Source organism: Microcaecilia unicolor, chromosome 4, assembly GCF_901765095.1.
Source record: "Microcaecilia unicolor chromosome 4, aMicUni1.1, whole genome shotgun sequence".
Classification (NCBI taxonomy): Eukaryota; Metazoa; Chordata; class Amphibia; order Gymnophiona; family Siphonopidae; genus Microcaecilia; species Microcaecilia unicolor.
Window position 1 is genome coordinate 331407935 of NC_044034.1, and position 26525 is coordinate 331434459.

Here is a 26525-nt window from a genome sequence, read left to right on the forward strand (position 1 = left end):
CCTGCCAAGTTAACCTCATGTTCACAATACAAGAGCCTAGATGGGTGGGGACAGTTCTCATGGACAGGAAACTTGGGAGGATCTAACAGCTGCCAGGCACATAATTTAATACCCTAAGATACTGGAATATCTTGTACCAAATCCAGAAGACTCTGGGGTATCTTCCCCTTTATCTTCTGCCTGCCCCATTCTCATTTCTTCCTCTCCTTTCCCCTCCCTTCCTTTCCTTGTCCATATTTTCTATTCATTAGGATAGTTTGGGAGGAGAGGGTTCTATCACATTTGGCTATCATTCTATCACTTGAGGCCCCTGCCATCTTTCATGACATTTTTTTTCATATTCCTCTTCATCTTTTCTCTCGCCCTCCTCCACACCCCTAGGTGCACAACAGTCAAACCCTCCAACAGGACAAGACTCAGTAACACCATCATTCTACCCTCAGTTCTTTCAGATCTCTCTCCATCTCTTGATTTATTCCTAATACAGTATAGTCCTTCATTCCATCCAGTGAACTCTCCATACTTGCAGCCATGCAGGAATCCACCTCTGCCTCTCTCTCCTGCTGTCTACTGTTATATGTTAAATGTTTCCTCATTCATTGCCTCCACTCTTTCCCCCTACAAACTACAGAGCTTTTTCATAGTCTTTCTATTTATTTATCTCTCTCTATATATATACTTTCCTACCCCTTCCTTTTTTTTTTTTTCTCTATCACAACAAACCAAAAATCATTGCAGCTCGAATTTCCTAAAAGACAGAGACTGGAATTTGTGTCTTTAACAAAGAAGTCCTGGCAGATGGTTTTCCCATGAGCTCATCTTGGACTGGCAGCCAATCAATGCTGTGACTAGGAAGGAGCAATCCGGATACAGGCAAAAATGTCTGAGAAAGGGAAGAACTGCTAATGGAAAAAGAACAGTATCAGATCACAGCTCCCAGCCCTCTTTACACACCCACACTCCTCTCTGCATTCTTGCGCTCTTCCTAACAACAAATGTCCCTCTAGAGCAGGGGTTCTCAATCCAGTCCTCGGGACACACCCAGCCAGTCAGGTTTTCAGGATATCCACAATGAATATACACGAGATAGTTTTCCATCTAGTGGAGGCAGTGCATGCAAATTTATCTCGTGCATATTTATTGTGGGTATCCTGAAAACCTGACTGGCTGGGTGCGTCCCAAGGACTGGGTTAAGAACAATTACTCTAGAGGCACCCAAGTATGGCAGAGTCTCTCTCTCCTGCCTTATACCCTGCAGTGGAGGCTGACTCTTATTCCATTCCCTGCAATGAAGTTTCTCTCTTTCCCCTGCCTTTCCCCCATCCTTCCTTTTGTATGTAATGACCTTACTAGGCCCTGTCATTTACAGGTTCAGAGACATGAAGCTGTCAGCCAGACCTAAAAATCATGCCCTCTATGTAACCCAGAGGATCACGAGCTCATGTGACAGGTTTGCTGACAGGCCTGCAGAAAAGATAACACGAAGCAATTTTCCATGCAAGGTGTTTACTAAAGAATGTAGTTGAGGGGCTTTTTCTGTTATCAGAGCAGGAACATAGATAAATGATTGCTGGTGAAATGGAACATGCTGATTAGGATGTTTTTTCCTGCTTTGTCTGATAATCACGATCAAGGTGGTGGTCGAAACTAATGCTAACAAACTGATAGAGCTGTATCATTTTAGAAGAGTATAAAAGGTGATAAATGACAGGACAAAATTGGAGAAGTACTCAGAGATAGCACCCATATGGAAAACATGAAAAAGGACCTACGGAAGCTAGAAGAAAGGTCTAAGGTTTGGCAATTAAAATTCAATGCGAAGAAATGCAAAGTGATGCACTTAGGGAGTAGAAATCCACGGGAGACGTATGTGTTAGGCGGGGAGAGTCTGATAGGTACGGATGGGGAGAGGGATCTTGGGGTGATAGTATCTGAGGATTTGAAGGTGACGAAACAGTGTGACAAGGTGGTGGCCGTAGCTAGAAGGTTGTTAGGCTGTATAGAGAGAGGTGTGACCAGCAGAAGAAAGGGGGTGTTGATGCCCCTGTATAAGTCGTTGGTGAGACCCCACCTGGAGTATTATGTTCAGTTTTGGAGGCCGTATCTTGTTAAGGATGTAAAAAGAATTGAAGCGGTGCAAAGAAAAGCTACGAGAATGGTATGGGATTTGTGTTACAAGACGTATGAGGAGAGACTTGCGGACCTGAACATGTATACTCTGGAGGAAAGGAGAAACAGGGATGATATGATACAGACGTTCAAATATTTGAAAAGTATTAATCTGCAAACGAACCTTTTCCGGAGATGCGAAGGCGGTAGAATGAGAGGACATGAAATGAGATTGAAGGGGGGCAGACTCAAGAAAAATTTCAGGAAGTATTTTTTCACGGAGAGAGTAGTGGATGCTTGGAATGCCCTCCCGCGGGAGGTGGTGGAAACGAAAACAGTAACGGAATTCAAACATGCGTGGGATAAACATAAAGGAATCCTGTTCAGAAGGAATAGATCCTAAGGAGCTTAGCCAAGATTGGGTGGCAGAGCCGGTGACGGGAGGTGGGGATAGTGCTGGGCAGATTTATACGATCTGTGCCAGAACCGGTGGTGGGAGGCGGGGCTGGTGGTTGAGAGGCGGGGATAGTGCTGGGCAGACTTATACGGTCTGTGCCCTGAAAAGGACAGGTACAAATCAAGGTAAGGTATACACAAAAAGTAGCACATATGAGTTTATCTTGTTCGGCAGACTGGATGGACCGTGCAGGTCTTTTTCTGCCGTCATCTACTATGTTACTATATGCAGCTTTGTTGTAACTCTCCCATGAGAAAAGAATTATAGCTTGTTTACTTGCTTGGTAAATAATAAAAAGAATATTTTTTCATCTCTGCGTGGCCTTCACTTCTTCTCTCCCTAACTATATGAGGGTGTGGAAGAATTAACACTTTTTTCTTGAGGTACCATATACTAGTTATCAAGGGGAGAAGATACAAGTCCAATTCCTTGGTTTCTATGGTGGCAGTTCTATAAATTGGTGCCTCATAGTAGGTGCCACAAAGGGGCACACTTAGCACTAATTGTACAATGGTTTAAGGGCACACCTAAGCTACATTGGCACGCCAAGAAACTAAGTATGCCTATGGTCAATGACTATAGATATAGTATATTATATGTCCCAAACAATCATCCTTCACCAATTTTTCATCAAAGTAAATGCAAAAGTGTAATATTTTTTGATTTTTATGGGGATCATCAGATATAACCGCAACTCACACCATGAAACTGAATGTTCCTCTTTCAATTGAGACAAAATGGTTTGGTGCAAATCTTCACAGGATCACCCTTTAATTTTTTTTTTTAAATAATATATTTTTCCACCCGCAGGAGAACCTCCGCCGACATGGCCAGGTTTGTTAAGACTGGCATAAGTGGGCACACCTAACTATGCCAAGTTGCATGTGTTGCTTGGCAACATGCCCATGACACATTATTGCTGCACCCATGTGTACGCCCCTGTCAGTTTCAGGCTAAGCGATTTGGGCACAATGTTTATAGAACTTACACACATAAATGCCAATTATTGGTGCCAATCATGCATGTAAGTGCTACTGCTCTATAAACTAGGCTCCAGCTTATATAATCGCCTTTTATGTGTTTTACTGATTTTATTGTTCAGTGGTGTTACCTTGTAACCAGTGGCGTACCAAGGGCGGGGCAGTGGGGGTGGTCCGCCCTAGGTGTCAGCAGGTAGGAGAGTGCTCCTCTGGCGCCGCAGTCCCCACCTGCCTACCAGCTCCATCGACAGACGACGCTCTTCTCCTGCCACCCGGCACCCAGCCTTTAAAAAAACATTTGTGAAGCGGCAGCGCAGTGCCTCATGTCTGCTCTGCATGTAAAAGAAGCAAATCGCTTCTTTGCGACAGCCCTTCCCTCACTGTGTCCCGCTAACTGGTTACGTGCCACTGAAAATTAGTAGTTAGCTCCAAGCAGGTGATTTAACCAGCCAGGAGCCGTTTCTGGCCGGTTAAATCACTTTGAATATCGTCTACTAAATAAATAAAACAAACTAGAGTTAAGAGTGAGATTTATGAGATCTATAGGGCAATAAGCCAAATCTGAGACTCCTACAAACTCTTATGATGGGAACCCAATTCAGCTTTGTACGACTCAGCCCAACCCAATCCAGCTTAGCATAGCTCAATACATTTAGCTCAGTTCAGATCAGTACAGCTCAGCCCAGCCCAGTTTCTGAAATCAAAATCAACTGTTTAAGTAAGCCCAGTTGAAGGCAGCCCAGGCTAACCTAGCCTGGCCCAGCTGTCTCAAGCATCTGCCCAGGGAACCAAATTAACATTATGATTTTACCTCTAGGAGCAGGCAGCGGAAGGATCCTATGAAGAGGCAGGACCTGTCAAACCCTCAGAACAGTCCAACACAGGTATCATCATGCATCACAAGACAGGTACACTCTGCCTAGTGCAGCTAGACACTTTTCAATACAGATAAATTTCATCCAACATAGTAACCCCATCTGACAAAGGAAAATCCATCCAACATAATAAGCCCACCCAACATAGGTAAATCCATCTGATTGCCAGATTATCACCCTTATGTAGCAGGCGTGGGCATTTAGACTGGGCCAGGTTTATACTGGGCAACAGCTAGATCTCAGAGATAGACTGAGGTTCATATCTAGAACCTGCAAACAGCAAGAGGTGAAGAGAACTGGAGACAGAATTGGCAATCAGGTAAGCAGAGGCAAAGAGATGGAACTTTCAGGTAGAATGATTAGGAGCAGAAGTGTAGCAGGAGTCAGCAGGCTGCAACAGATGCTGAAAGTTAGGTTCAGCAAGCTGGTCACAAAGCTAGGAGACGACCTGGAAGTACACCAGAGATGCAGGCCTGGATCTGGAGTGAAAAAACCCCAGGTAATAGGTGAACTAGTCTCAGAGCAACAAAACCTGTGAACATGGAGTCTACATACAGGAGACTGATAGCATGAGGGTGGATTAGCCTTCAGGCTGCTGTAAACAGCTGCCCGTTGCTCAGAAAGACTTTTGACTGAGCCCCAGCCAATCCCTGGTGCCCAAGGGTGAGACCCTGGATGCAGTCTGACATAGCGTTTTCCTCTGTGGTCTTGACTTGCTCCAGGTTACTTGCTGGTCTGAAGGTTAAGCTTCCCATCCTGAACTCTAAGGCTGTCTCTTGTTCAGGTCTTGCCCAGACATCAGTGCATGTAAACTATACCCAGGGAGGTAAACACCATTCAGTATATGTAACACCATGCCAAATATTTAAGTCCATCTAGCACTGGTAATACCACCCAGTACAGGTAGTTCCACTTCAGAGATTAGTACAGATAGACACACCTCACACAAGTAATTTCATCTACTATAAGTAATGTTGTCTGATGGGAACAATCTGGATGCAAAAGATCAGGCATTGGGATAATGGGACAGTGAGAATGGATTAGGATGATATTAATGGGGTCAGTGAGGATGGATTAAGGTGGGATCAAAGGAGACAGTGAGGATGGGAGAGATCAAGGGTGGGGTTAATAGGAGAGAGACTAGGTAGGGATAATGGGGACATGAGAATGGGAGGAATCAGGGGTGCACTAAATGAGAGAGAGAACAGGAGGGATCAGAGGTGGGATTAATGGGAGAGAGTCTAAGAGGGATCAGGAGTAGGGTTAATAGGGAAGAGAATAGGAGGGATCAGGGTGTGGTTAATGTTAGAGTAAGAATATGAGGAATCAGGGTGGGATTAATGGGAGAGAATGGAGAGATCAGGGATGGGATTAATGGGGAAAGTGAAGATGAGAGGGATCAGGGGTGGGGTTAATGGGAGAGAGAATAGGAGGGATCAGGGGTGTGGTTAATGATAGAGTGAGAATAGAAGGAATCAGGGTGGGGTTAATGGGGACAGTGAGAATGGGAGGGATCAAGGGTGCAGTTAATGGGAGAAAGAATAGGAGGGATCAGGGGTGGGGTTAAAGGGAACAATGAAGATGGAAGGAATTGGGGTGGTATTAATAGGGACAGGGAAATTCTTTGAAGAGAGTCGTATATAACTAGAAATATGAAGTGAAATGACAGAGTGGAAGGGATCAAGGTTGGGGTTAATGAGGACAGTGAGAATGGGCGAGATCAAGGGAGGTTAATGGGGGATACTAAGGATAGGAGGGATCAAGTTGAGACCAAGGGGAAGAATGAAAATGGATGGGATCGAGGTGGGCTTAATAGGCACAGGGAAATTCTTTCAACTATAAAGTGAACTGAAATGACAGGGTGAGAGGAATCAGAGACAGGATTAACGGGGACAGCAAATGGTGCCTCTGTGAGCTGTTTCTTTTGTTCATCTGCCATCAGGGAGTGTAGACACAGACAGTAGGCACTACGAGTCATATGGCGAGGAGGAGAATTGTGTGACAGCCCGGGCTCACTATATTCATATTAGCACTCCCACACACTCTGGATCTCAAATCTGTGGCTTCCTCTGGAGAAAATCGTGGCTGGGACAGTGGGTCAAGCAGCTCTTCCTTGTGCGAGATCATCTTCTGTTGGTGAGTTTGGTGCAGCAGGTATCTTTCTTCGTGAAGAAATTGGTCCAAGGCTGGTGTGAATATTCACACTGGGTGCTCTTCTGAGAGCAATAACTTCTGCACGGTCCTGTCTCTCTTCCCCAGTTCCAGTTTTAACATGATTTCACTGGAAATAGACTAACACTGCATGCCCCATTTCCTCTACATTTGTCAGTGCCTTGTTAGAAGAATTTCACATCTCTAACAATCTAAAGTTCCTATTTTCTTCCTTTTCTGCCACCAGTGTTACAGATCTGCTGAAGACCTACAGCCACTGCTGAAGCTTGATCTTTGCAGTTGTCACGTGACCTGTAAAACCACGTGCAGCAGGAAAGTGCAACACAAAATGAAGATCACAGCCGCCACGGAGACACTGGTGATAGGCTTCCAAAGCCGAGAACAGGTGGAAGAATGGAGGAAGGTTTGGAGGTGTCTCATTCTGGCCAGCAAAGCTTAATGAACAGACTGGGGAGGTGCAGGAGTCTAGTAGGGAGAGGTGTACACAGGGCTGGCCCAACCATTATTTATTTTATTTTGGGTTTTGCTCACACCTTTTTCGGTAGTAGCTCCCTGGAGGGCTCACAATCTAATTTTGTACCTGAGGCAATGGTGGGTTAAGTGACTTGCCCAAGATCACAAGGAGCAGCAGTGGGATTTTGCCCACCTCTGGATGTCAAGACTGGTGCTCTAACCACTAGGCAAGCCTAGGCAGTGCCTAAGGCAGCAGCTTCTGAAGATTGACAAAGAGCAGCTGCAGTCAAAACAAAACAACAGATCCTGACAGCCACACAAACTCAGAGAAATTAGAGAAGGTACTTTTACCAGTAGGGAGGGTGGGCAGTTTTCAAATAGGAACCTGAGAGGAGTTATAGAAGGAGAGATGCTGGACATCTAAGGAGGTAGGAAAAGGGTGATGTTGAACATGAGGGAGGGGTAGGTAGGGAAGAGAAGGTTAATGCTGGACATGGGTAGGAGGAGGTCCTTGAACTGCCCCAAGAGGGAGGGCATAGCTGAAGGTTCAATACGTAAACTGCTCTAGTTATACCACAGAAGAACAGTATATCAAGAATCTAACAAATATTGGGCTGGCCCTGGGTGCATAACCTCACTTCTTATGGGTCACAGATGACTCGGGATTTGCAGAGGTGACCAAGCTATGCTGATTTAACTTAGTTCTCAGATGAAGTGTATGAAGTTCAGTTTGATGATTATTCATCAGACTGAACGTCATACACTACCTGCAGCTCTCAAGGATCATGCTTGAGCTGAAAGCCTTGTGTCTTGATTACCTGCATCAGACAGGCTTCAGGAACTGCAAGGATGTTGCTTCTGCCATTAATCCCGCCACAAAATTTCCAGTTTAGTCTATATCAAGAAGCCTCTGGTGCAGAGGAGGTGGAGAAAACGGTGCACAGTGAAAGGGCTGCTTTTGAGACCCCTCTCTCCCTTACAGAGTCACTGACTCAAAAGGACAGTGTGGTGTTGCTTCCCCAGCTTGGCACTCCACGTATTTACCTCTTGCAACAGCCCTCAGTATATGGGCCAAACATGTTATTTGCATACAAGTGGGCATTCTCTGCCTCCTTTCCCCAGTCATATTCTGCTACCCCTAGAGGCAGGCATGTGCTTTGTTTACCATGTGAGTACCAGCATACAGATATAACTGTTCTATGTACTTGGCAGGTGATAGAGGAGAGGGGCACTCTCCAACAGACTCCATCTTCAAACAACTCCCCAGCACCACCCACCACAGACTTGAGGAGCAATTCACACAGGGTAAGAAATGAAGCACTGGAAACAGTCAGGTCACTGTCAAGTTGTCAACTGACCTGCTGATATAGGGCTGTAGCATTGTACCACCATCTATTGGGATAGTTCTCCAGGTGGGATGCAGAGTCTAAGAGCATCACTCCATAGCTCTGCTTGTATAGTTCTATTTTATGATTTTAAAACCTCTTTTCCTTATGTGCTGCAGGGTAGCTCTGATGAGGAGAAAAACTGCTGTCTAAAACTGCTACAGAGTGTAAGGCGCTCAAACTCCAGCCCAGGCTCTGAATACTCGAGGACTGATGCAGCGAGTTCTGTGAACAGAGACATCACAAATCCAGACTTTGTGAGGTGAGGAATATACTGACAGTGGGAGCAGCTGGGCCCATTGGTAGCAGTGCAGTGCGATGGTGATAGGAGTTGTGCCCAAGGTCTTTCTATAGCTGTCTACCTGTGACACATGGAGAAGCAAAGTCCAGCTGTAGCTATGCACCTGTGACAACTCAAGGAAGCCGACTTATATAATCACCTTTCATGTATTTTAATGATTTTATTGTTCAGTGGTGCTACCTTGTAACTACTAATTGTATTATATCTTGCACATTTTGTAAATGTGTATAAAAGAATAAATAATTAAGGGCCCAATACTCAGCCAGCAGTGATCCCCCACCGTCGTTTAAACTCAGATTATCAATGCCAGGCCATGTCCAGGCTTCAGCACTGAATATCTGGTTTTGCGGAGTCGGCTAACACATAGCTGGTTAATTAATTTAAAAATAAAAAAAATGGGGGCCCCACTATAACTGTGTGCCAATGACGGGTGGGAGAGTTGCACCTGTCTGTTGTAAATGTGCACCTGTGACAGCTGAAGGAGCAGGACTCGTCTGTAGCTGTGTGCCTATGATAGATGGAGGAGCAGGGTCCATCTTTAGTCTGTACCTGTGAGAGCTGGAGCAGCTGGGCCTGTCTATGGTTGTGTCAGGGGCGTAGCCAGAAAATAGATTTTGGGTGGGCCTAGGCAAGAACTGGGTAGGCCCCAAGGGTTCTCCCTCCCCCCCCCCCCCAACCCAAAAAATATTTCAGCTGGTGAGAAAACGCTTCTTTCCACCTTGGCAGTCTGCAGCAGGCATGCACTGAAAACTGAGCATGTGCAGGTGCCGGTAGCGTGGAGACTAGCATTTTTCTTACCATCAGGGGGAAGTCTTCAGCTGGTAGAGCTTGGGATCTCCACCAGCTACCACTAAATGTGTGCTACTGTTGGGTGGGCCTGAGCCCTAAGTGGATGGGCCCTGGCCCACCTGTGGCTACGCCACTGGGTTGTGTACCTGTGACAGGGGAACTGTAGTTTTGTGCTTGTGAGCATGGAAGGAGTTGAGCCTGTCCAGGGGCGTAGCCAGACCCAGTATTTTGGATGGGCCCAGAGTTAATTTGGATGGGCCCTTCCACGCCCCCCCCCCCCCTCCACCATGAGATTAAAATAATTAACATTTTTTTTACTTATCCCACATCCAACATCTCTCCTCTCTTTCCTCACAGCATCCCAGCATCTGTCCTCCATCCACCCGTCCCTTCCCTAGTGTGCCATGTGAGTGTCCCCTGGGCATGCGGTGGTTCATTTTTGCTGCCTGCGCTGGCCCCATAGGCTTCCATGTTCCATAATGCAGCACGTCCTGCCAAACAGGAAATGATGTCAACAAGGGTGGGACACGATGGATGGAGGCCTGTGGGTCGGCACAGGTAGCGGGGGTGGGTAGCAGCAGGCACCAGGGACACCTTTGGGGTGAACTGGAGAGAGGGGAGAAGGCAGTGTAGTATCATCACTGGGTGGATCTGAGCCAAGAATGGGTGGGCACAGGCCCACCCGTAGCTATGCCACTGAGCCTGTCTGTAGTTCAGTGCCTGTAATAGTGGGAAGAGTTGCTTCTATTTGACGCTGTGTGCCTGTTTGGGGGGGGGGGGGGGGGGACTGGAACCATCTATAGTTGTGGATCTGTAATGGAAATGTCTCTTTTTTTCAGGGGGCTCCTGTTTCATAGAATCCCAAACCCTAATATTTATATGGATGACTCCTCCTTGCAGCTCTATACCGGATCTGATCCTGAACTCATCTACACCACTGCTGAGATTTTCCACTCTGCGGTACGGAAAGGAGACAAGATAGGGGGGAGTGACTATTGAGTTTTGGGGGGATGACATATTCCCTTTTCAGCTCCTTTTTTTGGCTCAGTGGCACTGCACTCTGTCCTCTACAACACCTTCCAAAATCTGCCGCACACGCACTGTCCTCTGCCTTCCATGCAGGGCTCATAGTACTCCTCTGCTGAGAGCTTTGTATTGGCTTCTTTTTCTATACTGAGCCATTCTGATGCTCAGATGTAAATGTATTAGGAGAGGGCTCCCAAGTGGAAAGTTGTTTGTCTGGTGAGAGGGCTGGAGGGGAGACCGGGGGACTACTATAGAGAAAAGCCTAAGAGAGGCAACTTGAGCACAAGGCTGTAAATACATTTACTTGTGAGCAATCGAGGCTTTTCTCTATAGTGATCCCCCAGTCTCCTCTCCAGCCTTTCACCAGACAAGCAACTTTCCACTTGGGAGCTCTCTCCTTATGGGCACCTGCTGTCTGTAACAAGCCTCTCGTATGTCAGGGATGCCACCCTTCTTTCTGCCTCAGAAACAAAATACAAATCCATCTATCCTTGGCTATTAATTGCATCTTTCTGCACCAGCACATTATTCCACTTGTTTTCTTTTTTTATGTGAGGACACTGTAAAGAAACTAGCACTAAAATACTGGACTCTTGATTCCCAGATTCCATAACAGCAGATGTTAAAGAACCAGGAATGAATTATAAGGTGAAAAACAGCGCAGCCTTTCTTACTGACAGGCCTTGTGTCTTATATCTCATGGCTATGTCAGAGCTGCCAAGTTAACCATTCCAGGAGGAGACTTTTTGGCCGGTCCTGGATTTCTGTCAACCTCATCCTCGTGCATTATAGGATCTGCAGCACTAGGGTTACCATATTTGTCCTAAGAAAAAAGAGGACACATGCCCCGCCCCGTGTCACACCCCACCTCGTCACACCCCACCCCACTTTGACCCCCTCAAAGAAAGCCAGATTCCTTCTCTCTCCCCTCCCCAAATTTCCAGTCTCCTTCCACCCACATGACTCCATTCACTATCCCTCCCCTCCCCTCCTGTAGTGCCCTGGTGGTCTAGTGGCCTCTTCAGGGCAGGAAAGAGCCCCCCCCTTTCCTGCCCAGCGTGGTTGTAGACCTCTCTTGCTCCCGGCGCCAATTCAAAATGGCTGCCGAGAGTTAAAGCAGTGACCTTGCAAGACTTCTGCGGAAGTATCGCGAGGCTGCCGCTTGAACTCTCGGCAGCCATTTTGAAGCGGCACCGTAAGCAAGACAATCTGCAGAAGTGCTGGGCAGGATAGAGGGGGATCTTTCCTGCCCCAAAGAGGTCACTAGGCCACCAGAGCACCACACTAAGGTAAAGGAGGGGAGAGGAGGATAGGACACCCACCTGCCCGTCAGCCCTTTTCATCCACAAATCTGGACAAATAGGCAGGCTGGCAAAACCCGCCTAGATGCCCAGCCATGTCCTCAAAAAGAGGACATGTCCGGGTAAAACCGGACATATGGTAACCCTATGCAGCACGAATGTCAAATGGATAGAATCATGGACTACAAATACTACATTGCTTTGGGATTTAAGTTTAAAACCAGGACCAGCCAAAAATGTCTCCCTCCTGGAATGGGTAACTTGGCAGCTCTGCTCTGTGGTCACTTAGTCTGGATCAATCCACTCACTGGGTATGATACAGTAAATGAGTGGTTCCTAGCTGAAGGGAAACCAGTGGCTGGAGTCTGCATACAGATGCTACTGTGAACTCGATGCTCCCAAATCCACAAACATTTTTCACAATATTGAGCCTCTGAGATCAGCTAAGGGAAGCAAAATTGTGCCAGAGATAACCCTGAGGTAGATTTAAAAAAAAAAAAAAAAAAAAAAGCCATTTCCTATGCTAGCTCAGCCTCTGGGAATGAACTTCCCCTTCACCTGCTTCAGATCTGCTCTTGCTAAACAAAGCACTATGTTTATAAGGGGTTTGATTAGTGATTTGTGTATTGACAAGTTCTATTATTTTTAAAATGTTCCCTAAACTCTGCTATTGTCCCCTTCTGCCAGTTGAAAAGAAAGTTTTGCTCTTAACCAGAATTTCTCATAAATAACCAGGAAATAAAACAAAATCTTGAATTAAATAGTAAACACTTAAAAGCCTTAATTCTTCCACCAATTTCTGCATCACTGTTCATGTTCCTATTCCTTTTTTTTTTTTTTAACAGGAGAGCTTAGATAGTGAAAACCAGGAGGTTCCTGTCCTAAAATCCCCACCGGCATTTCTAGAAAACCATCAGGAACTGCTCAGTGAGTGCCAAACACCTACCACTGACCCTGCATTAAGTACCAGAACAGAGGGAGGCGCTGCAGGGCAGGAGCCAGGTATACTGACAGAGAATAGAAACGGGTGGGATTGTTTCCTTTGCCAATGGATTTTAGAGCAGGCCAGTAACAGAGAGAATCAGTGATGTGAGACCTTGTTCTTTCTTGGACTCTCTTTTGCAGGTGCTTTGAAGGTGAGGCTTGGAGAGTGTCAGCCTGTTTATCAGATCCAGGAAGCAGTGCAGACACAGGAGAAAGGCTTCCAGTTGTCCCACAAGGCTCTGGCACTGCTTGGGAGGAAAGAAATAAAGAAAAGGATGGATCTGACTATTGGTAAGGACTATTATGGAAAGAGACAGTATTCTTATAAAGCTTCTGGCAGCTGTATTTTGCAATAATTGGCATTGCCTTAAGTAATGGTAATCCCTAGTGAAGTGAATTGTAATAAATAGGGCATGGCTCACAGTTGCCAATTCAGAAATGGATACAGTTGTCTAATTCTCAATGTCAATCCCAACCCATCCTCATTTTCATTAGGTGAAAAAGAGTGCCGGAATATAATTAAACATGACAACCCCTGCCCTAAATATTAACCTGAACAATTTTAACTTTCTAATCCCCGTTGTAAACATAATCAATAGCCTGTTACACTGAGGGCAACACAAGCCCTAACGGTTCTAAATGAGCTCCCTAAGGAATTCTCCAAGGTCAAGGAGCAATTCCTTTGGGCCATCCCTTCAGAGGCATCACATTTAAGGCAGCCTTCAGTGACATCAGAAGGAGAAGAGCAGTCAGGATCCCCAGTGGATGCAGCACTATGTCAAAAATTATTTTTTAAAGATCTTAAATTACCATACCGTACCATCAAGGGTCTTACATTCCGCATATTTCACAGGATTCTACGCAGATAACAAAAGAGTAACCTCAACAATTTATTAATATTATTATTATTAACATTTGTATAGCACTACCAGACGCACGCAGCGTTGAACACCTGACATAGAGAGACAGTCCCTGCTCAATAGAGCTTAAAATCTAAAATAATACAGAGAGACAAGACAATTAAGGGCGAGGGAAGTACTGGGTGAGAAGGAACAAGGGGAGGCAACTGAGTAGTAGCTAGGAGCCAAAAGCAGTGGCTGCAACAGAAGTAGAGTCATCAGGGGAAAAGGGAATTACAGAATAAAACTATACAACAATTAATAAGCACACAAAACATCACCTAGAAAAAAAGATATGTTTTAAGAGATCTCTGGAATAAGTAAGATGGTAGTACTCTTAGCTGCCTGGGAAAACTACTCCACATTCTGGCACGTAAGAAGAAAAGGTTACTACAATCAAATACCAGAGCCTTGCAAAGGATCAAAATACTTCCTAAGCCTATCAATATCTAAATCCTTTAATCTCTATTTGGCATATTGTTGTTGCTAGATGCTTTCTAAAAAAAAATGGAGGAAAAGCCTCAAATCAAACCTATAAATGGCAAGTGACCGACTCACCTGCAAATGCACAGTAGAGACTTCCCTCTCTGTCCCGCCCCCGCGTCAAGACGTGATGACGGGGGGAGGGGGGCGGGACAGAGAGGGAAACTGCGTGGAAGGGGAGGGAGGGAACCGCTGACGTCGCTACCGCCCCCCCCCCCCCGGAGTCGCCACCACCCCCCTTCACCCGGCCCAGGCCCTCTCTTCGTTATTCAACTTACAGCAGCGCCGAAACAGCAGCAAGCAGCTCAGCTTCAGCTCCCGTCGGCCTTCCTTCCCTGCCTGTGCCCCGCCCTCACCAACGTGACGTCACACGAGGGCGAGGCACAGGCAGTGAAGGAAGGCCAATGGGAGCTGCTGCTCGCTGCTGTTTTGGTGCTGCTGTAAGTTGAATAACGAAGAGAGGGCCCGGGCCGGGTGAAGGGGGGGTGGGGGCGACTCCGGGGTGGGGGGGCGGTAGCGGCTACCTTGGGGGGGGAGGGGACATGGGAGGTCTCAGAAGGAGGGGGGGCCTTGGAGCTGGGAGGGCTGGACTGAAGGGGGCCTTCCAGCTGGCTGGGAAGAAGGCACGGGGGGGCAGGGGGCCTTGGAACTGGGAGAGAGGGCAGGGGGCCCCTTACAGTTATGAGGGAATGGGGCCCCTTACAGTTGTGAGGGAGAGCAGGGGGCCTTGGAACTGGGAGGGAGGGAAGGGGGCCTTGGGAGCTGGGGGGGAGGGCCTGGGGCCTTGGAAATGGGAGGGAGGGAGGGAGGGCGGGCAGGGGGCCTTGCAGCTGGGAAGGGGGGAGGACTGGAGCCTTGGAGCTGGGAGGGAGGGACAGAGGGATCCTTGGAGCTGGCAGGGAAGGAGGATGGCAGGGGGCCTTGCAGCTGCAACGGGAGGGGGGCCTTGGGAAAAAAAACATTCCAATATGCGCCCGTTTTAACGGGCTTAACGGCTAGTATATATATAACTCCATTATTAACAGCACAGCAGTTTCCAACTTCATGGAGTACTCACTTTCATCATTGGCATAAAAACCTCCATATATTCTTTAATCTTGAGAAAAAAGTCTTGTTAGTTTATAATTTTTAATTATTAATTTTTAAACAAGTCGCTTTTGTCTTACCACGGCCAACAATGGCCAAGGTTTCGGGTCCTGCTTCAGGGTCTGTGGTTCAGACAGAGGAGCAGTTTGCAGGAACAGTCTTTTTTCCAAGCTGAAGAACTCTTTAGCCTTTCCTCATATGAGAAGAATTCCATCCCCTTTATCATTTTGGTCACTCTTCCTTGAACCTTTCTAATTCCACTATCAGGCTTATTTGCGAAAGAGAAGGGCACTCATCTTTCGACACAAATCAGAAGATGGGCGTCCTTCTCACAGGGTCGCCCAAATCGGCATAATCGAAAGTCGATTTTGGGCATCCTCAACTGCTTTGTGCCGCGGGGACGACCAAAGTTCACGGGGGCGTGTCGGAAGCATAGCGAAGGCGGGACTGGGGCGTGCTTAACACATGGGCGTCCTCAGCCAATAATGCAAAAAAGAAGGGCGTCCCTGACGAGCACTTGGCCGACTTTACTTGGTCCATTTTTTCTTGCGACCAAGCCTCAAAAAGGTACCCAAACTGACTAGATGACAACCGGAGGGAATTGGGGGTGACCTCCCCTTACTCCCCCAGTGGTCACTAACCCCCTCCCACCCTAAAAAAAAAACTTTTAAAATATTTTTTGACAGGCTCTATGCCAGCCTCAAATGTCATACTCAGCTCCCTGACAGCAGTATGCAGGTCCCTGGAGCAGTTTTAGTGGGTGCAGTGCACTTCAGGCAGGCGGACCCAGGCCCATCCCCTCCCCTCCACCTGTTACACTTGTGGTGGTAAATGTGAGCCCTTCAAAACCCACCACAAACCCACTGTACCCACATCTAGCTGCCCCCCTTCACCCCTTAGGGCTATGGTAGTGTTGTGTGGGTAGTGGGTTTTGGGGGGCTCAGCACCCAAGGTAAGGGAACTATGCACCTGGGAGCAATTTATGAAGTCCACTGCAGTGCCCCCTAGGGTGCCCAGTTGGTGTCCTGGCATGTGAGGGGAACCAGTGCACTACGAATGCTGGCTCCTCCCACGAACAAATGGCTTGGATTTGGTCGTTTCTGAGATGGGCGTCCTTGATTTCCATTATCGCTGAAAACCGGGGACGACCATCTCTAAGGACGACCATCTCTGTCAACCTAAATGTTGAGATTTGGGCATCCCCGACCGTATTATCGAAACGAAAGATGGACGCCTATCTTGTTTCGATAATACGGGTTTCTCTGCCCCTTCGCGAGGATGTCTTGCGAGGATGCCCTCAGGAAAACGTGGGCGCCCCGTTTGATTATGCCCCTTCACATCTTTTTTTTTTAAATGGTAACCGGAACTGAACGCAATACTCTAGGAGGCCCTTTTACAGAGCGGCAGTAAGCCCAAGGTGGGCTTTCTGTTCATTCTTCCAGGACTGCTGCGGCCCCTACGTGGCCACCGGCGGTAGTCCTGCCCTGAGCGCGTGCCATTTCTGGGGGAAAAAGAAAAACCCTGGAAATGGCTTGCGTGGCAGTAACCTGGTGGTAATCAGGCATCGTTGTCAACTGCCCAGTTACTGCTGGGTTAGCGTGGGAGCCCTTATCGCCACCTCAATGGGTTGCGGTAAGGGCTCCCTGTTGCATGGCCATGCAGTAAGAGTTCTCTTACCGAATGGCCATGTGTGCCTGGGGTCTTTTTACCCACTGTCGTAAAAAGGGCCCTGGTGCATGGAAAAACAGCCTCAGCCACTAGCGCAGGGCCCTTTTCCCTGCAGCTTGGTAAAAGGACCCCTAGGTGAGGTTGCACCATGGAGCGATACAGAGGTATTATAGTATTCTCAGTCTTATTTACCAACACCTAGATCTTTTTCTTTGGTGCTGACCCCCAAGGTGGACTCTAGCGTCTGTTAACTATGATTTGGATTATTGTTCCCAATGTGCATCACTTTGCATTTGTCTACATTAAATTTCTTCTGCCATTTGGATGCCCAGTCTTCCAATTTCCTAAGGTCTTCCTTCAATTTTTCAGTCTGCATGTGTTTTAACAACCTTGAATAGTTTTGTGTCATCTGCAAATTTAATCACCTCACTCACCGTTCCGATTTCCAGATCATTTATAAAAATGTTAAATAGCACCAGTTCCAGTATAGATCCCTGCAGCACTCCACTATCACTGTCCTCCATTGAGAGAAATGGCCACTTAACTCTACCCTGTTTTCTGTTCAATAACCAAATCCTAATCCACAATAGAACATTGCTTCCTATCCCATGATTTTTTAATTTTGTCAGAAGTTTCTCATGAGGAACTTTGTCAAAAGCTTTCTGAAAATCTAGATATACAACATCAAACGGCTTTATCCATATGTTTATTCATGCCTTCAAAGAAATTAAGCAAATTGGTGAGACAAGATTTCCCTTGGCTGAAACCATGCTGGCTCTGTCCCATTAAACCATGTTTATTTATGAGTTCTGTAATTTTATTCTTTATTTATCAATTTTAACATTCATAATTTATACTTATGCGTGATAATACACAACTCTGAAAAATAAAAACCACATAGACTCTGCAAATTAACATTGCGCAATAATATTCCAAACTAACGCCCACTAATTAGGTAATCAATCCAAGACATTAAGAAATACAATACAGTACTAGACATTAAGCACACAAAAGAAATTTTTATATCAAAAAGAACAGCTTGATTCCCGAGCGGCTAACTCTGCTCTGCTATACAGTGTTGCATATGTGACTAAACTTGTACATTAATCTCTTCTCTGCTTAATAAAAAAACCTCCAACTGTTTTGGGTCAAAAAATTAGTATTGCTTAGACTGAAATTTTATCCTACATACACATGGAAATCTTAAAAGAAAATCTGCGCCTATAGCATTTACTCTAGGACGTAAAGATAAAAATATCTTACGTCTCTGTTGAGTATTTCTAGCCAAGTCAGGAAAAACTCTAATTTTTGAACCCAAAAACTGGGAGTCCAAATATCTCAAAGAAAGCTTAAGGACTGCGTCCCGATCCATCTCCATCGCAAAAGTTACCAATAATGTGGTTCATTGAGTGATAACCTCAAGAGAAGATTCTAGGAATGCCGTAAGGTTCATTGCATCTTGTTGTAAATTTTCTGGTGGTTTCCCACCAGTTTGAATATAGTAAGCTCGTGTTATAGGCGGCAACAAATTCTCCGGCATTCCCAGAGTTTCCATAAAATATTTTCTGACCATTTGAATTGGCACCACCAAAGGAGACCGAGGAAAATTTATAAAACGCAAAGTCAGTCTTTTAGATTGATTTTCCAAGTACTCCAGGCGTCGTGAGGTATAGTTCTTGTCTTTAACTAAAGATTGTCCCAAAAGTTCAAGTTTTTCAGTTTTTTCTGACAACCTTTTAACCTCAGAGGCTTGGAGTGTATTAGTTTGTATCTGATTTAATGCTGTCTCTGAGAGTACTTTTATGGCCTCCATATTTTTCAGAATTAAGTTTTGTAAAGCTGATTGAGTAGATGAAGTTAAGTCCCACAGTGACTCTAAAGTCACTACAGCAGGTTTTTCTATCTTTCCCACCACAACGTCCGGAAGAGGGGCCTTAGAAGCTCGCTCCAAAGTACTCACTGTTTTTTCCAAAACCTGAGCAGCTGTTAAACTCGGACAAGCTTGGGCTCCAGTTGTCAGCTCGTGCAGGCTCCCTCCCTGTTCACCTGGTTCTCGTACAGAGGCCATGGCTCCAGGGCTTGCATCCAAAGCTTCACTTCCGGGTTGTGGGGGTGCTGCACGCTCGACGGGGCTCAGGGAAGCCCCGTCTACACTGTCGTCTAGCGCCGAAGTGCCAGCCCCGGCAGAAGGAGTCGACGCCAACACGGGACCGGACTCAACACGGAACTGTTCCAGCGTTGTCTGGCGGGACTGGGGCATTCCGCCCGATACATGGGGAGCCTCTCGGACTCTGCCTCTCCTCTTACCCATCTGCAATCGGGTAAGGTTCGCAACCAGATTAGCTCGTGAGCAGATCAGAATGCGTCCGTTTAGGCTGTTCAAACAGGCACCATCTTGGATGTAATTTTATTCTTTATAATTGTTTCCACTATTTACCCAGCACTGACATCAGGCACCCTATGCCTGGAACAACCTTCCTGAGCCCTTACATCAAGCCCCCTCCCTGCCCATCTTCAAGTCTCTGCTTAAAGCCCACCTCTTCAATGCTGCCTTCGGCACCTAACTCTTACCTTCAGGATATCCGGACTGCCCCAATTTGACTGCCCTGATCGTATTGACTACTCACTTGTCCTTTAGATTGTAAGCTCTTTGAGCAGGGCCTGTCCTTTTATGTTAAATTGTACAGCGCTGAGTAACCCTAGTAGCGCTTTAGAAATGTTAAGTAGTAGTAATTTCTCAGATCACTCCTGGAACCCTTTTTAAAAATCGGCGTTACATTAGTCTACAGCAGTGTTTCCCAAGTCTGGTCCTGAAATACCCCTTGCCAGTCAGGTTTTCAGGATTTCCACAATGAATATGCAGAAAGAGATTTGCATATAATGGGCAGGGGGTACTCCAGGACTGGACTTAGGAAACACTGGTCTACAACATCGAATACAACTGAAATATCAAATTGAAGAAGGGTTGCTTGTCTCAAACAATTCCTAACTTCAGAGGTTATGTTTATGTGCTATGCTGGGACCTAATGTCATGCTGAGTGAAGTGCAAACTGTTGGTGGAAGAAAAGAAAACTGGTTAACTGCTCATTTACCACAAATTCTAAGAGCTTGGCCATCCATAGAATACTAGCAATTGGCCCAAAGTTCTCTGCATTAGTAAGATCCAACCCAATAGCCTTAGGAATGGGTGTCAAAACAATATCGGTCAAGTTATCTGGGTAAGATCCAACCGAAAGCAATAAATTAACAAACCATGTTAACCAAAGTAAAGGGGTCTGTTACTGAACCTTAGCTCGAGTTATCTGCACAGCAGGGCCCATTTTCTTCCTATGGGTCATGCTGCAGATAATTCAAGCTAAGCTTTAGTAAAAGACTCCCTAAAATCATTGTAGGGGCTGTTTTCAGCAAGAAAGAAAGACAAACATCCAAGGAACAGGACTTGTCGGACAGTCTAAGTAATATCTTTGCAAGTGTCTCAGATGAAACTGGAGAAAATTTAGACCAATGCCTATCACCTGGTATATACTCTAGTTGATCACTCGCAAGCAACCCTGATGAGGGAAAATTTTCAAATTCTGAACAATCACCTAAGGTTACCTGTTGAGCAGAACTAAGCTCCTGCATAATTCTACCAACTGATTGAAAAAAACCTAGCTTGCACTTCAGCAGCAGGCTATAGTACTTAAGAAGGGGAGAGAATATCATCTGTCCTAGTTAAAAAAAAAGTAAAGATTTTAAATGCTTCTTTCACAGAATAGCATCATTTACTACCAAAGGAGAAGCTGGGCTGCAAAAAGTATTTGTCTAACACTGTAAAATCAAGCTTGAACTGTCTGCCTAACCTGGGGTGCCACAGAAAGATCAGAATCAAATATAACCCTTAGATTGCTAATGGAAATAACACACAAATCATTTTAAGACAGTACCTCTGATTCATAGTAACATAGTAGATGACGGCAGAAAAAGACCTGCACGGTCCATCCAGTCTGCCCAACAAGATAACTCATATTTGCTGCTTTTTGTGTATACCCTACTTTGATTTGTACCTGTGCTCTTCAGGGCACAGACCGTATAAATCTGCCCCGCACTATCCCCGCCTCCCAACCACCAGTCCCGCTTCCCACCACCGGCTCTGGCACAGACCGTATAAGTCTGCCCAGTCCTATCCCCGCCTCCCAACCACCAGCCCCGCCTCCCGATCTTGACTAAGCTCCTGAGGATCCATTCCTTCGGCACAGGATTCCTTTATGCTTATCCCACGCATGTTTGAATTCCGTTACCGTTTTCATTTCCACCACCTCCCGCGGGAGGGCATTCCAAGCATCCACTACTCTCTCCGTGAAAAAATACTTCCTGACATTTTTCTTGAGTCTGCCCCCCTTCAATCTCATTTCATGTCCTCTCGTTCTACCACCTTCCCATCTCCGGAAAAGGTTCGTTTGCGGATTAATACCTTTCAAATATTTGAACGTCTGTATCATATCACCCCTGTTTCTCCTTTCCTCCAGAGTATACATGTTTAGTTCAGCAAGTCTCTCCTCATACGTCTTGTAACGCAAATCCCATACCATTCTCGTAGCTTTTCTTTGCACCGCTTCAATTCTTTTTACATCCTTAACAAGATACGGCCTCCAAAACTGAACACAATACTCTAGGTGGGGCCTCACCAACGACTTATACAGGGGCATCAACACCCCCTTTCTTCTGCTGGTCACACCTCTCTTTATACAGCCTAACAACCTTCTAGCTACGGCCACCGCCTTGTCACACTGTTTCGTCACCTTCAAATCCTCAGATACTATCACCCCAAGATCCCTCTCTCCGCCCATACCTATCAGACTCTCCCCGCCTAACACATACATCTCCCGTGGATTTCTACTTCCTAAGTGCATCACTTTGCATTTCTTTGCATTGAATTTTAATTGCCAAACCTTAGACCATTCTTCTAGCTTCCGTAAGTCCTTTTTCATGTTTTCCACTCCCTCCGGGGTGTCCACTCTGTTACAGATCTTAGTATCATCCGCAAATAGGCAAACTTTACCTTCTAACCCTTCGGCAATGTCACTCACAAATATATTGAACAGAATTGGCCCCAGCACCGATCCTTGAGGCACTCCACTACTTACCTTTCGCTCCTCCGAGCGAATTCCATTCACCACCACCCTCTGGCGTCTGTCCGTCAACCAGTTCCTAATCTGGTTCACCACTTCGGGTCCTATCTTCAGCCCATCCAGTTTATTTAAGAGTCTCCTGTGGGGAACCGTGTCAAAAGCTTTGCTGAAATCTAAGTAGATTACGTCCATAGCTCGTTCCTGATTCAATTCTCCTGTCACCCAATCAAAGAACTCAATGAGGTTCATTTGGCACGATTTCCCTTTGGTAAATCCATGTTGTCTCGGATCTTGCAACTTATTGGCTTCCAGGAAATTCACTATCCTTTCCTTCAGCATCGCTTCCATTACTTTTCCAATAACCGAAGTGAGGCTTACCGGCCTGTAGTTTCCAGCTTCTTCCCTATCACCACTTTTGTGAAGAAGAACCACATCCGCCGATCTCCAATCCCTCGGAACCTCTCCCGTCTCCAAGGATTTATTAAACAAATCTTTAAGAGGACCCGCCAGAACCTCTCTGAGCTCCCTCAATATCTGGTCCCATGGCTTTGTCCACCTTTAGCTTTTCAAGTTGTTCATACACGCTCTCTTCCGTGAACGGTGCTCTATCCACTTCAATCTCATTTGTACTTTTTGCAGTCCATCGTGGTCCTTCTCCAGGATTTTCTTCTGTGAAAACAGAAGTATTTATTTAGCAAATTTGCTTTTTCTTCATCATTATCCACATAGCGGTTCGCAGTATCTTTTAGTCTCACAATTCCCTTTTTAGTCATTCTCCTTTCACTAATATACCTGAAGAAAATTTTGCCACCCCTCCTTACATTTCTAGCCATTTGTTCTTCCGTTTGCGCTTTCGCCAGACGTATCTCTCTCTTGGCTTCTTTCAGTTTCATCCGGTATTCCTCCTCGTGTCCCTTTTCTTGAGTTTTTTTGTATTTCTGGAACGCCAACTCTTTAGCCTTTATTTTCTCAGCCACTTGCTTGGAGAACCATATCGGTTTCCTTTTTCTCTTGCTTTTATTTACTTTCCTTACATAAAGGTTCGTGGCCCTATTTATAGCTTCTTTCAGCCTGGACCACTGTCCTTCCACTTCTTGTATTTCCTCCCATCAAGGCATATGATCACGGGATTATGGTAGACACCTCATTTCCTTTGTCTCTCATAATCCTTTTGAAACCCTGATTGAAAGGGGTTGAAATAAAAAAAAAAAACACCCTCTTTCCAAAAACTCTTCCCAACTCTAACTCTACAAAAACATGGGCTATTTGATACCAAACTAAAATGACTATAATATTAATTATCCAAGGATGCTGTTTGTAGTGGTTGGCAAACAACCACTGATTTTAGGGTTGTCGGCATACCCTTCACTCAGAAAAGTAAACCTTTGCTTTGATGCCATCTTTTAACCCAGTGTTTCCCAAGTCCAGTCCTGGAGTACCCCTTGTCAGTCAGGTTTTCAGGATATCCACAATGAATATGAATGAAAGAGATTTGCATGCACTGCCTCCATTATATGCAAATCTCTTTCAAGCATATTAATTTTGAATATCCTGAAAACCTGACTGGCAAGGGGTACTCCAGGACCGGACTTGGGAAACACTGTTCTAACTATAATTTTAACTTACCAAGCTAGGCAAGTATCAGTAGAACAGGATCCAGGAACTCTCACCCAGTATCCTAACGTGCTTCATACAGTCCCTCAGGAAACTTCGGATACCTTCTCCCCCTGGATCTCTCAGAGTCATCCTCCTCCTGCTAGCTCTCTATGGTTATCTTCCCCCAGTTCTGACCCAAAGCTGACACAGTTTCCCTCTTCCCTCAGACCGCAGTGAGGATGGTTCAGAGGGAGAAGCCAGATCTGATCACAGATCTCAGCCTAACCTTACTATGTTCTATATATATCCGTTATAACACAGAGACAAATAAAAATGAAACCAGTCTCATAACAAATATCAAAATAATAAAACATAAAAATGAAGTCAACTACAAGCATCTGACGGCAGTTAATTTTACATCCCATCCTAAAAGCCAAATCATCTGTATATAAAATGAAATTTTTTTTAGAAGAGAATTCCAGAACTGGGGGCTAAAACATGGAAATGCCCTCTTCCAAGTTTCCTTGTATTTCACCTCTAAAGGCACCTTAAAGCAACACATCATGGACCAATCTTAAGGACCATCTAGGCATTTATCCCCCTGTTTACTAAGCCGTGCGGCAGTGCTGACACAGCCCATTCAAAGTTAATGGGCTGTGTCGGCATTAGCACATGGCAGGTGCTAGCGCAGCTTAGTAAACAGAAAGATTAGGGGATCTTTTACTAACCCGTGGTAGTGTTTTTAGCTCACAGTAGAAATCAGCTGGCGGCAAATCCCAAGACTCTCATAGGAATATAATGGGCATCTTGATGTTTACTGCCAACTGATTTCTACTGTGAACTAAAAACGCTTCCGCAGCTTAGTAAAAGACCCCCTTAATGAGGTAAGCAGTCCTTTAACAACTGAGGCCCCCAAACATAAAACTTTAAAGATAATTGCCAAGGCTTTACGTTTTATCCAGTACTAGACTGGGAGCCAATGAAGGTTATTCAGTTCAGGGGTGATATCATCTCAAGGTTTGGGGCACAGAATTATTCTGGCAGCAATATTTTATACAAATTGAAATCAAGTGGGTTGTTTTTGATAGAGACCCAGACATAAAATATTACAGTAATCTAAACAACTAAAATCAACAACCATGTGCTACAGGTATTAAGTTTATTTTGTGTTGAATAAGATGCAACAATTGAAATAATAGTGTGGTAATAATATTTTTTAAGGAAAAGATCAAGAAGTAACACCACTAATAATTATCCCAAAAATTCTAAGATCTAAATAAATTTTTGTGGATAGTAACAATAATAAGCATAAAGCTTGTATAGTCACACCTCTTTTTCTCATCCGTCCATTTTTAAAATTCAAATAAAATATTTAAGTTTAAAAAATGGACTGATGAGAATAAGATGCAACAACACAAATGGTGCCTTTCTCGCACTGTCAACCTTAACCTGTATCCCCCGTCAGAATCAAGAATTACCTGAAAAAACTTTAATTGAGGCGGCATTGGAAGAATACTTTCTGTCAAAAGATACCTCTAGCCTTTGAAAATCCAAGCTTGCCTGCCAAACCCAAATGATAGCTCAGTCTTACTGAGGTTCAACCGTAGATTACTCATAGTCAGCCAGCTTTGCAGCTGTTGCAAACAATCTGATAACTGCAACAAAACTGCATCTCACTCTGGGCCCTCCTCACATCATCTGCGGCACAGCACCCATTTCAATGGTACAGACATAGTACAACCTAGGTGGGGAGGGTGGGGGGAGGTGTCCATACCAATTATCTGATGATGAAGGGAAGATGCCCAGAGGAACTCCCTTTTGATTCCTCTCTTTTCTGGCAGATAGCAAAGCCTTCCCAAGGCTGGAGAAGGTGGGATGGCTGGACCGAGTCTACAAGATGAACGCACGGCTAAAAGCAAGTTCCGAGATGAACCTTCTTGCTATTGGCAAGTCCTTCAAGCAAACATCCACTGGTACCAGCTCAGCAACTTCAGAGGTACAACATACACTATTAGGTCCAAGTACTGAGGACCAGGGGGAATATTCCATATCACTGCACAAGTGGACTATGCCAAGACCACAAAACAATGGGAATGATTAACATAGGTACAAATAAGTACCTGTATATATGTAAACCGCTTTGAATGTAGTTGGAAAAAAACACAGAAAGGCAGTATATAAGTCTCATTCCCTTTACCAAATAAGAGTTTATGCAGGACTCCTGGCACTCATATTCCATGGTGTTCCAAAGATACTTGTATTGCTCTCATAGTCTGGAAGATCTGTGGTAATAAGGACTTGCAGATGTATTATCTAAATGGCTGTCTGTGCATGGGGAGGTGGTGCAGGTCACTCTGTTAATGAACTGGAGACTACTGATTTCAGGTCAGTGGATTTGGTGGGACTGTCCCTGGTTAGGCTGAATGATTGAAATTTTAAAATTTTTTTTGGAGTCTGACTTTGTGCTCTTATCTACAGGTCTCCTTCTTTCTGCCCATTCTAAAAAGAACAGCATCAACAAAAAGCAATCTGAAGAGAACTTTGTCCATTGAAAAAGGGGGTGTTTTCCAAAAACTGAAGGTGCGTGGCCCCATCAGGGAAAGAAAAAGGATCTGAGATGAGAAAAAAATGAAGAGATTCCCTGGCTGCTGCTGCCGGGACCCTGGAGGACAGACAGCAGGCCATCAGCCAGTGCCCAGGCAGTGCTGCAGATAGAACTGGGGAAGATGAAACCACCGCACTTTTACTTAATGCCTGTGTGAAAAGAAAAAAGGAAGCAAAAATCCTGAGCAGGAATTTGACATTCTTGATGTAAAGTGAAGTTACTCACCTGTAGCAGGTGTTCTGTCA

General features: G+C 45.3%; 1 protein-coding gene across 1 annotated transcript in view; it reads left to right on the top strand.

Annotated features, from left to right (window-relative positions):
- The window catches only part of LOC115469732, a 44945-nt gene extending 18654 nt beyond the window's left edge, over positions 1-26291 (top strand). Inside the window, exons 5-14 of the mRNA XM_030202520.1 lie at positions 4364-4454; positions 6364-6557; positions 6820-6996; positions 8259-8351; positions 8551-8693; positions 10361-10481; positions 12694-12850; positions 12974-13123; positions 25517-25671; positions 26154-26291. Coding sequence (XP_030058380.1) covers positions 4364-4454; positions 6364-6557; positions 6820-6996; positions 8259-8351; positions 8551-8693; positions 10361-10481; positions 12694-12850; positions 12974-13123; positions 25517-25671; positions 26154-26291 — 1419 coding nt within the window. The remainder of the gene's footprint in view (positions 1-4363; positions 4455-6363; positions 6558-6819; positions 6997-8258; positions 8352-8550; positions 8694-10360; positions 10482-12693; positions 12851-12973; positions 13124-25516; positions 25672-26153) is intronic.
- The last annotated feature ends 234 nt before the right edge of the window (positions 26292-26525 follow it).